This window comes from Epinephelus fuscoguttatus, linkage group LG10 (genome assembly GCF_011397635.1).
Source record: "Epinephelus fuscoguttatus linkage group LG10, E.fuscoguttatus.final_Chr_v1".
NCBI lineage: Eukaryota > Metazoa > Chordata > Actinopteri > Perciformes > Serranidae > Epinephelus > Epinephelus fuscoguttatus.
Window position 1 is genome coordinate 30,248,216 of NC_064761.1, and position 11,688 is coordinate 30,259,903.

The 11,688-nt window shown below is 39.5% G+C and overlaps 1 protein-coding gene across 1 annotated transcript; it reads left to right on the forward strand.

Moving 5' to 3' along the window:
* Nucleotides 1–408: 408 nt before the first annotated feature.
* LOC125896091 (cytochrome b-c1 complex subunit 6, mitochondrial) lies at nt 409–6,596 on the forward strand. Its single transcript, XM_049588426.1, has 4 exons — nt 409–569; nt 891–926; nt 2,574–2,735; nt 6,375–6,596. Exons 1-4 carry the CDS (start codon nt 525–527, stop codon nt 6,405–6,407), a joined length of 276 nt encoding a protein of 91 aa, XP_049444383.1. The 5' UTR covers nt 409–524; the 3' UTR covers nt 6,408–6,596.
* The last annotated feature ends 5,092 nt before the right edge of the window (nt 6,597–11,688 follow it).

Consider the following 11,688-nt stretch of genomic DNA (forward strand, 5'->3'; position numbering starts at 1 on the left):
TTTTTGTTCTTTGTTGTGATATTCCTGGGTACTTTGTCCACAACTGGACAAACATATCGAACAGACATGCAAGCATCGCACGTCTCATCCTCATCCTCATCTTCATTCTCCGCTGTCTTTCTGGGATCTGCCTCCTCAGCTGGGCAGCCTCCTCCTCAGCCTGCATAGCAGTCCTGCTGCAATAACTGCGCCAAGACGCCTTCTCCGATCCGTTATTGATATTTGATTTCCATCTCGCCAAAGCTCATGATTACAATACCCACCAACTCTCCACAAACTTTCCCCCCGCACTCGCATTCTCGAGACTTTGAGACGGAAAAAACCGTAAGTGGTAAAATGCTAACTAATTTCCGGGTCTAGGACTCATTTCCGGGCGCAGTCTTATTGTGAAAGTCTGCTGACCGGAAATTGTCTGGCTAGTTATCTGTCTTGTTAGCTTGTCAGCTATCCGCTCTGTGACCTGCCGTGTCCTCCAACGTTTGAGACTTGACAGCCGGTCATCTAAGGACAAGAGCCTCCAAACCATGGTTTTCGAGGAGAAGATGATCACGAACGGAGAGCCCGAGGATGTTAGTAGTTTTGACGGATTTAATACGACCCTGCTTTGCCAGTAACGTTTTGTTACCTTAGCTAGCAAGCTAACACAACACCGCTAACCAAGCGATAGCATCACCTAGCTGACATTAGCATTAGCCAACGTTAACGTTACCATAGTCGTACAGAAACATTGAAGCTAATTCATGCAGTAGAATCAAAATTGATGGGTAGTTCGTTTGTGAAGCTGTCCTGTTAATTGCCGAATCAGTTAATATCATAACAATAGCTAAACACTGTGTGACGCCTGTGAGGGAATTAACGTGATTGATTTGGTTGTGTTATGTCTGTTCCAGGAGGAGGAAGAAGAGGAGGAAGAGGAAGATATGGTGGTATGTTTATTGCAGATCCACATCAGGATCGAAATATGTTAACGGTTCCTCAGTATTATTGTGGTATTAGGCGTTTTTAAAATGGAATGACATTGTCAGGAAAGCAAAGGAGCATTTATTCTGAAGAAGCCAAAAGGGAAATCAATACTAAACTGACAAGTATGAGAAACAAAAATGTGTGTTAAAAAAAAATCCTTCCTGCCTCCCCTCCCTGTATGGCTAACGATTACCAGTCATGGGGTTGTTACAGGGAAAGCCGGGTCCATCATTCAACTGAATCTATTAATAAATAAGCCATTTTATTTTTCTTTCCATATTAAACAGTCTTAAAAATTTGCTATGCTAACCCCGCTTTTACTGATTGATTCATAACCCCACACCAATATTAAACATTGAAGAAAAACAAGGTTTAATGTTACTGAGGGTGTGTTTTTGTCCCTTTGATCAGAAGGGAGTTATCACCTCTGAATATCCTTCATATTCTCAGTTACCAGTTAATGAGTTACTAATTTATGGTCATTTCTGAGGCTCTAGTTTGTGGTGCTGTTATTTAGATGTTTTCAATATATAGTTTATCCTGATACCTGCAGGAATGGGAACCAAGAGCCTGTTTTATTTGTGAACCAATTCCAAATTGTCTGCTCCATCTGAAACCTGAGCCTCCAAGCTCATCCGTTCCTTTTATTGATGCTGGCATCATTTTGCGCACTGCAAAACAGTGACATCAGACTCCTGCATCTATGCAACTGGAAAGCTGCAACAAAGAGTCATGGTGGAGAGGAAAAAAAAACAGTGCAAAGTATGGATACATTTCACAAAGTAAGATGACGCACGCTGCTGTTGCTCAGCTTCACAATTTATTAATAACGCTACATTAGATTGTGATTGAATACTCTTGACAGGAGGGCCGAAACCTTAGTGTTATTAATGAATTGTGAAGCTGAGCAAGAGCAGTGTGTGGGATTTTCTGTTCAAACACTCAAGTGATGTTTTCCAACGCACCTGCATCTGAGACAGTTGGATGTGTGAATACCTTTCTTCAAACAGAAAGATGACAAAAGTGCTACTTGTAATATCTGAAAAATGTCAATTTCAAGTAAGGGTAGACACACCAGTAATATGCTGAAACATCTTTCTTATAAACATGGGCCTAAATTTCAGGAATGCTATGTATTTGATGCTCTACGCACAAGTGCCATTGCTTCCTAACCAAGCAGCACATCTGGTAAATATCCTATGTTGTAATAATATCAGCACCAAGTAGGCAGGCTTTGCAGATTTTTTTTCTCTGATTAAGAAAACCTAAATGAAAGCAAATGCTGTACAAATATTGTCTTATTTCATACATTTTAGATGTTGACATGCATGTCCTTTTGTACTCTGTTTTCACACTGAGTTCAGACTCAGGTAATGGAACAGTTGTGTTGATGCTGAAAAGAAAATTGAGTAGAAATCAATACAGGAATTGGTTAAAAAAAAAAATCAGACCAATACACAGAATTGATATTGGAATTAGTATCAGTATAATCATATCATTTCCCATCCCTAGATACCAATGGAGCAACTTAGTGTAGCACTGATCGTCTGTTGAATTTTGAAAGACGCTCATCAAGGCAGATATTCAGAATGCTGCATACTCTGTTTCAGGATCCTCTTGACACGATGCGACAGAAGTGTGAAGAGACAGAGCATTGTGTTCACACCCGGGAGCGTCTGGAGCTGTGCGAGACCAGAGTTGGGTCTCGGCCTTCGACAGCGGAGGATTGCACGGAGGAGCTGTTTGACTTTCTCCATGCTCGGGACCACTGTGTAAGTGTGACATTTGCCAACTGTAGCAAGCAGAGAGATGTAAAATACAGCCCAAAGGAGCCAAGGTACATGAGTAGGCATTTTGTCTTTGTCTTTGTCTTTGACTTGTAATGGGCTGACAGTGATAGTGCCAGCAGGGGGCACCAAAGCTACATTAACAAAACTGTATTATATTTTAATTATTTAATCAGTTGACGGAGATGACGTCATTTGAAATGCTAAATATTACACAAATATATAAAAGAAAAACCGCAAGCACACAGAAAGGCATTTCAAAAATGAATCTTCTCTTTTTAATTGTCTCAGATTTTTAAAGAAATCAGCTGTTATTTGGAAACTTTGATGTGAATATTTGTAACCAAGCTGATCAGCTTTCAAACAAAATAACAATCACTGCAAAATATCTATATTTTTAGAATACAACAGGCACCATAACTGGGGATGCGACAACACATTTAGATTTAATATTGCAATACAAAACTGTGACAATTGTGGGTCTGTCAATAATATACAAGAATAGATTAAACATTCATGAATCAGACAGTAATTAAAAGACAAGTGACCTCTGTCAGCACGGATGTCAACTCTGTAAAATATCTGAGGAAGTTAATATGTTATGGAGTAGGTAAAAAGTTATATATCAGTGGTTTTTATGGCATAAACATAGAGGATAGCCAATTTTTTTTCAAAGTTGCGAAGAGTTCTCTAAATGCTAATCAAAATACTGATTTTTAAACCATAATTCTTATTTAGTTTTGATTTAGAACGGCTAAAATAGAAACCTACCAGCACTTGAGCCGCATACCCACCTTTTTGGAAACCAAGGGCCAGTACTGTGAAGCAGGATTTAGGGTTAGCAAGGTGACGTCAGTGTTAACCAACCTGGTTCACTTTTTACTGGGATAATTCACCATGGTAACTTAGGCTGAACAGCTAGCCTGTTCAGGAGGATCAGATCACAACCTCTCAACCACCACAACCACTGTACCAATCACATCACTGAAAAAAAAACAAAAAAACGATCACGACACAGACAAAACACTGGAGTAAGAGGTAAAAAAAAAAGAGAGAGAGTATATTTTTATAGGTCAGTAGAATCATTTTATTGACACTGACCACAGAATAATGACTTAGGCTGCATTTTAACTGTGTAAAGTTAATTTAATCCCCGCAGTGATCGCTGACAGTGTGGTTAATTTTACACTCTGGTTCCTTTACTGACGCTCAGGATAACACGATACACCTGTGTGATGGTAACTGGAGAACAACACACACACTGTTAACTGACTCCAGTGATTATAAATGCAACATTTCAGCCAGATAGATGATCAGTCATTAACTACTCTCCCTCCTCTGGTAGCAGAATCAGTCCGGCATGACTTAACAGTTTTTACAGTTGTTTGTCCGTCATCAGACGAAATTGCAAAAACACTCTATTTAAATCATTTATCATAATACCTACATGTATTGTACATTTTGGCCTATTTTTAATATTTGGAAACGATCCCTAGTGTTTCTACATCTTCTTATTCTTTTGTAAGATTTTTGGCCACTGTTAACGTGACACTCTGATGAAAATGACATTTTGCTGTTCCTAACACAGAACATTGCCACTGTTAATCAGTATCACTGTTTCATCTTGTATAATACGAAGTACTATATTCATGGTTCTGATGATTTTGCTTGTAATTGACAACCAGTCCTCTTTTAATTGAACACGCTTGTGGCTGGATAGGAACACCCAGAGTTGACTAAACTAGTTGATAACCAGCTTTGTGACAGCTGTTATCCAGATGGCCAGTGTCAGGTGAAGCCAAATAACCAGATGATATCCTGGGTATGTTAAACTTGCTTTGTAGTGAAGTGTAGACACAAGTTCTGAGGATGTGGCTCACCCTTTTATGCCTGATCAATGCTGGGTTCAGACTACACAACATTTTTGTCCGTGCTGACAGTCACCATGTCAGGTCAGGCGATTATGGAGTCACAAAATCTTGTCATGACTTGACTGACAGACATGACAGAGTACACACTGGTTCACGACCAGTCATCGCTGGTCAACTTTCCTCGGTTTATTCTTGTCATGTTGTTATTACCATTATTATTTCTGTCACTGAGGGTGTTCATGTCCCAGCTGAACTGTTTTGTGTAGTAACGTAAAACCACCACCAGATGGCAGGAGCTACATTTACAGTGCCATAAGAAAACCATGCACTGAATCCTCCACAAGTTCCTGCAAATGTTTTACTATTAAAGTCATTCTCTGCACCGAAACAATAAGGGCCTTTTCATTGTAAACAGATACAGTAAGTATTGAGTTTGAAAAAACAGCACGATGCATTAAATTTAATGGGGCAAACAGGAGCAGGTTAAAAATAAAAATAGAAAAATACAAAGGGAATGAGAAATAAAGGCCTGTTTCTAATGTAGTCTGTTTCAAATGAAGCTGGTACCCTTTGCAGTGGTGGTTGTTAGTAAAGGCCAAGCCACTATTTGTGAACTTTATTCCTTTGAAGAAATCACCTTCTTTGCTATCTTGATGCTAATGGCAGTACTCACCAGGTTGCTGAAGTGCCTCTGCCGTTTCACGCCAGCATTTTTCCCTTTTTACTCTGTGTGGTAACGTCCCTAGAGGAAATATCAATAAAGCTGGGGTGTTGTTGCCGTAGAGATGTCTACAGCAGCAGATCGTTCTATGTCTCTGTTGGTCAAAGTGACGACTGTTACGGGAGAAGTCGTGGAAGACAAAAAGAAAATCAGACGTGCTTGACTTTCTGTCGGGATGCTGCGAGATGTCTGTTGTCGTCTACTAGGACACACTTCATGAGAGAAAACAATGGATTATCACTCATTGTCGTTCACAATCCGTGCCAGCTCCATATGGCACTGTGTTGGGCTGTAATCGGGCTAATATTGTGTAGTCTGAATCCGACTTAAATTATGTTTTTGTAGCAATCTGACAGTTGACAAAAATCTTGGGCACATCTTAAAAGGTGCCAATGTTTTCACAAAAGTATATATTTTAAAACAAACACGATTGTGACAGTAGATTTTTACACTGATGTTATCAGTACACACTTCAAGTTTAAGAGTTTGAAGGCTTTTAACACATTTTTTATTGTTTGAAGTTGTGAGGTCATATCTGGGCAAGGGCGTTTTCTCACTCAGGGCAAATCGAGAAGTAAAAAAAAACAAAATGAAAGCAGATGAAAACATTTTATAAATCATAAATCATGGCATTACGACCAGGAGGTTAACTGGTGGTTACATGCAAGAACAGTGAGCACTTTTACCTCATAATTCCAAAAAGGTTTATTGTTTAATTGAAATACAAGCTATGTCATCCATATTCATTGGTCCTTTTGGAAGTATATCACCACAGCACACAAAGAGACTTTACTGTATTGTTGCAATAAAGGTGAAATGAAATTACCCTTGCCTTTGCTTATAAGTTCACAATGAACAACCTGGTAGTTCAGTAACATTAAGTTAAGATAAGCCTTTTACAGCTGTAGCATTTAAAAATACATGATGGGGTTGGTCATGACCAGCATGTTGCAAGTGGTAAATGATCTGCTCCACCAGTTTCCCAACTGAAGACTTACTTTACCTTACCTTGTCCTCTTGTGTCCTCTGTAGGTGTCACACAAACTGTTCCATTCAGTCAAATGAAGTCCTCCCAGACTGTTGCACCCCTGGCTGATGACATTCTTCAAATATAAAGATAGCTTGGTTTTAAAAACATCCACATGTGGATCTGCTGTATGTTGTAACTTTAAATGTATACTGTATCTGCCCACGAGTATTTAAAGAGGTGGCCTGAGTCAACATTTCATTAAAGTGGATGGCTTGACAACCTTACCTTTGTGTTTGCAACTTTATTTTGATTCTATTTTCATTTGATTAATAATTCTTGAAAACCTAAACCTCTGCAAACAGAATCTTGTTTTGAATAAGTTAAATTTGAAACTGATATTAACAGGGCTAGCCTTGCATGAAACCCAACAGCATGTGAAGCTTTGTTCTGTTGTAAATTTTTTATTGTGACCTGTTTAACTCATCGCTGCCTTTTTTAGAAAAATGATTCCTGGAAACGAGACGTCCTGTACTGAGGAGTGCTGAGTATATTTGTTTTTAGGGTTTTTAAATAGAACTGATCAATGCAGGGTTCCCACATTTCCTTGAAATCCTTGATGGGGAAAAAAAATCAATGCCAGGGAACTGGACCTCAAAGGTTTTTGAAAATCCTTGAGTTAGATGTTTAAGAGTGTGTTGGCTCACTGAAAATGACTCGAGGCAACACAGGCGCCCTCCATCTTGCAAGTGGTATTACTCAGTAAAAACCTGCTATCTGGCTCCTTGTTTGAGCAAATGTCTTTCTGTTAGACTCAAGGTGACTGAGCTCTGTAATGAATATGTAACCAAATGAGTCAGGAACTGTATACTGTGTTTATTTATCAGAGGAGGGGAGTGGTTGAGGTGTGATTTCACTTTATTTTCTTACCATGACCCCCCTGTAGCTACAAATCCTTAAGCCTCCTTGAGCCTTCCTGTGTGACTAGGGGAAAGTGCATAACACTCCATCCACCAAAAATAACCATATTTCTGTATAAATGTAGGTATGCAGCCAATACAATGAGCCAACACCACAGCGTTATCACCAAAACAAACCAACACATTCTCACTCTGACTGCGTCACATATTGACATTTGCTCATGGACCTTCCACGTCCAGAATCGATGCGAAAGGTACCCTGGGTGCGTTGGCTGTTCACATTCTGGGATGCCGTGTCAAGTTCTGCCTGTAACATGCATTGTGTTCTTTCAAAATACACTTCTGTTTTCACAGGAAATTTACTGCTTGCATACAGTCTCTTTCAAAATAAAGGCACTGCGTCACTACAACAACGCAAATTGACATTTTTTTCCTCCAACAACTAAAGCACATGGTTAGGTTTAGGTAATAAGAACAGGGTTTGGCTTTATAATCTTGCGGGATGCAAACACTGCTCTCCTGGATGAAAGTGTGTTTGTTGGACCCATCCACCACCCCTCCTGCCCTACTTTGACTTTTGCCATCTTAACCTTCATTCTTGTCCTGCGGCATTTCCCCCTGACGCCACCAAGCCTTGTTAAACTATAATGGCGACCGGTTGCATATCATGCCGACGCTAAAGTACAGCTTTTTTCATCAGTGTCTGATGAAAAACAGTGACAAATGAGTTAAAGTTTAATGGCACAGGGCTACATCAGGGGGGAAACGCACGGACAAAAGTTGAGGTGGTAACAGGCAGAACTTGACGGTGTCCCAGAACGTCAACAACCAACGCACCCGGGTACCTTGCACGTTGTATGTGGATGTGGAAAGTCCATGACCAAACGCCAATATGTGACGAGGTCGTAGTGAGAATGTGTTGGTTGACAATATTATGACATAATTGTATAGTTTCTTTATATTACAAATTTAGACAACGGGAACGAACATCCACAGCCTTGTAGAGGAATCCACTGAGGCACTGATGGAAGATCACCAGCCCAAGCTCATGTGTTCTGGACAAACCAGTACAACAGTTAAGTACATCTTCGTACTTCAAGATAGCGGTTTGACATATGCCATTAACAAGCTGTTATTCAAAGTATTCTGGGTTTGCATTGTAGCATAACCTGCCAAACTCAAATGACTCTATCAGGGAGAGGGAAGCAGGACTGACTGAATGTTGAGCAAACATGTACTTTATAGTTTGCTTATTACAAAGCTCCTGGTGATTGTCGACAAATGTAAATATTTGTACATTTTGTGGGAGTATTCAACTCTGAATTTGCATTTAGAAATTCTAAATAGAACTGATAGAAGCAGGGTTCCTACAGATACTTGAAATCCAGTGGTTCAGGCAGTGATGTAAGAGGTAGCATCCGTGCTCTGTGGCCTCTGGCTTGAAGCCAGCAGCAGGTCAGCTAAGGTGAGCGTCTCTGCTAGGGTCATGGAGGGTCATGATAAGAAAATAAAGTGAAGTCACATCTCAGCCACTCCCCTCATCTGATAAATAAGTATAATGGTTTTCTCCTTGTCTTGTTCTTATACCAAGGACATCTGGGGCCAGCCTGTGCCTGCCCCAAGAGTTAAAACAAAACACGGTGAAGCAGTGCAGCACAAACCTGGAATAACCTCCAAGATGTTAGACAAGCAACATTCCTTTTTACACTGCCTGCTTCACCCTGTAAGGACTACAAACTTATTTTAAAACTCAATTTGAAATCATTTTAAATAATCTTTTTATCTTTGCACCTCTTGTCTGCACTTTTGCTATTTTTAATGGTGATATTTTTTTTTAAATTGTGAATCATTAATTAAGTTGACCTTTTTTATCTTTTATCTCTTTACTCTTTTATTGTTAACTGCATCCTTGATCATGTTTTATATTTTATTGCTCTGTAAAGCACTTTGAATTGCTGTGGTGTATGAAATTCAAATCGGGGTAAAAAAAAAAAACCCTGACTTTAACTTGACTGCAACATGACCGACTTTATGGTGATAAATAAAAAAATAAAAATAAAAAAAAAAACCACACCCTGAAAAGAGTGTTCTGAGACCAGGAGAACCCAATTTAATTTTACACTTTAGATTTGACTCAATCAATTTTAGGTTTTTTTAGTTGTTTTGTGTTTTCTGGTATTAAGGGGTCAAATTAACTTTGCAGTATGTGCTTTCAATGATTGTATTCCTCTAGAAGTATCATCTTTTCCTCCTCTGACCATTATGTTTTCTTGTCTTCTCCTGTCATTTTTTCGCTATCTAACGATAAGCCCACTTTGTGAGACGATAACAGGCATCACAAGCGTGAGTCCAAGCAAACAATTAAACACCATAGAAACTTTTACAGCTGTAAAATCTCTTTTAACGCAGTAAATGAGTTAATATTTTTCCTTAACTAATGACACCTTTTAAGAGATTCTATACAACTGTGTAAGTCCCTCAGCTAAGGAGAATTTAAGCCTGAAGTGTCATATTTAAGGAGAAAACTGAAGCTGTTTTGTGGTCTGAGTTCATGACTATAAGACTTCCAGCTTGGTCCTTGCCAACTGAAGCTCCACGCTGACTGTTGATCGCTCCTTGTTGGCTCCAAAAACTATTACCTCAGTTTTGTCTTTGTTTAATTGAAGAAAATCTTAACACATCATTGATTTGTTCAGTGCACTCATTCAGAGCTTTGAAGGCTTTTAACTTGGACTGTCAGCAGTAACGCATTACGATGCAGATAAGGTCTGATCATAATGGATTTTTTTTTTTTAAATCGCATGCTTCTTTTTATCCCTTTAACGCACTGTGGTCAAGTCACCGCAGCTGCTTCCCACTTCCTACTTCCTGCTGCCGCAGTGACAGAAATAACGACACCACTGTGCTCTTGAAAGGCTCCTTTCACTTTAAAAAGTGTAAATGTAAAATTGGGGCGGCAGTAACTCAGTCCATAGGGACTTGGGTTGGGAACCGGAAGGTCGTCTGTTCAAGTCCCTGTCCGGACCAAAATATGGAGTGTGGACTGGTGGCTGGAGAGGTGCCAGTTCACCTCCTGAGCACTGCCGAGGTGCCCCTGAGCAAAGCACTGAACCCCCAACCGCTCAGAGCGTCTGTCATGGGCAGCCCACTCTGACATCTCTCCACTTAGAGCATGTATAGGTCCTGTTTGTGCATGTGTGTGTTTGGACCTGTGTGTAATTCACAAACAGAGTGAAAAATTGAATTTCCCCTCTGGGATTAATAAAGTATATTAAAAAAAAATGTATACTATGCTGTATCTGCTCGTGAATATTTAACAAGGTGGCCTGAGTCCTGTGGTGGCAAAACAACTATTTAATGAACAGTTTAAAGAAAAAAGTCTTCACACGTCGGCTGTCTTTCTTGAGTTTTAATAAGCATTCATGAATGGAGACACTCACACATACAACCGCATGAACAGTCAGTCAGTAAGAGTGCCTAGCAAGTCTTCTCGCTCTGCTATCTTTATAGTTCCCATAACACATGCACATCAACAGTCAAAATATGTGGCGCCTTGACATTCCTAAAACACAACATCTCTTGAGACTAACAAGGACACGTGTTGTCCTCCCTGGCTCATAATCTTGGTGTCTCTCACTGCTGTCACAGTAGGGGTTAAATGAGCACCACACATCATTAGGATACAACACATTATAGTTTAAAGGTGTTTAAATACCCGAACATTTTATTGGCTTGAAAACTGACCTTTGTGTCACAACTTTATTTGATGATTCTATTTATATTTTGGTAGGCCTAAAGTAAATCATTTAAACACTATCCTTGAACAGTCAGCCTGACCTGAACTTAAGAAATGATTGTCACCGCCTTTTTTTTTTAAAAATACTGTAATTGATGAAAATCAAAGCCTTTGCAAGCCTGTGAATGCCTGTTTTCTTTGTAACTGACAAGAAAAACATTTTTTAATGCCTATTTATTTTTCAGTGGAACTTTTTCAGTGCCAAAGTTTCCCTTCAATGCTTAAACTTACTGTCACTGTTCTGACTCCATATATCATCCCTGTCTCAAACTACAGGACGAGTGAAGGGTCATTGGGACATTAGGTCAAATGGTTCAGTATAACTACACTGAGTTTATTGTCTTGTCTCAGCTTTTGTTTTTCTTCTGAGCAATAGCTGTGAACCCACATAATCAAAATTGCATGTCCTCAGTGGTGTGACATCATGTAGGTGGGTGGGACAGGAAATTGCAATGCATAAGGTGAGGAAAATGACACAAGCTTTAGCTAGTTTTCTGTCACATTCACCCAAAGCGTGTTTGGATGACAAACGGATGACGATGATGACGAACACTCTCAGAGAATCCTGACTTAGCCAAAAAAAATAAATAACTGTAAGGAGTCATAGCTTAGGAGTGAATTGCTTTTCAGAGCAACTCTGAGCAAAGAAGGGACAGAAACTTT

Excerpts from the sequence above, each read along its gene's own strand:
- LOC125896091 (XM_049588426.1), top strand. The coding sequence starts at position 525 with ATGGTTTTCGAGGAGAAGATGATCACGAACGGAGAGCCCGAGGAT. Across the intron at positions 570-890 it reads CGAACGGAGAGCCCGAGGAT|GAGGAGGAAGAAGAGGAGGA; the intron begins GTTAGTAGTTTT and ends TGTCTGTTCCAG. Across the intron at positions 927-2,573 it reads AGGAAGAGGAAGATATGGTG|GATCCTCTTGACACGATGCG; the intron begins GTATGTTTATTG and ends ACTCTGTTTCAG.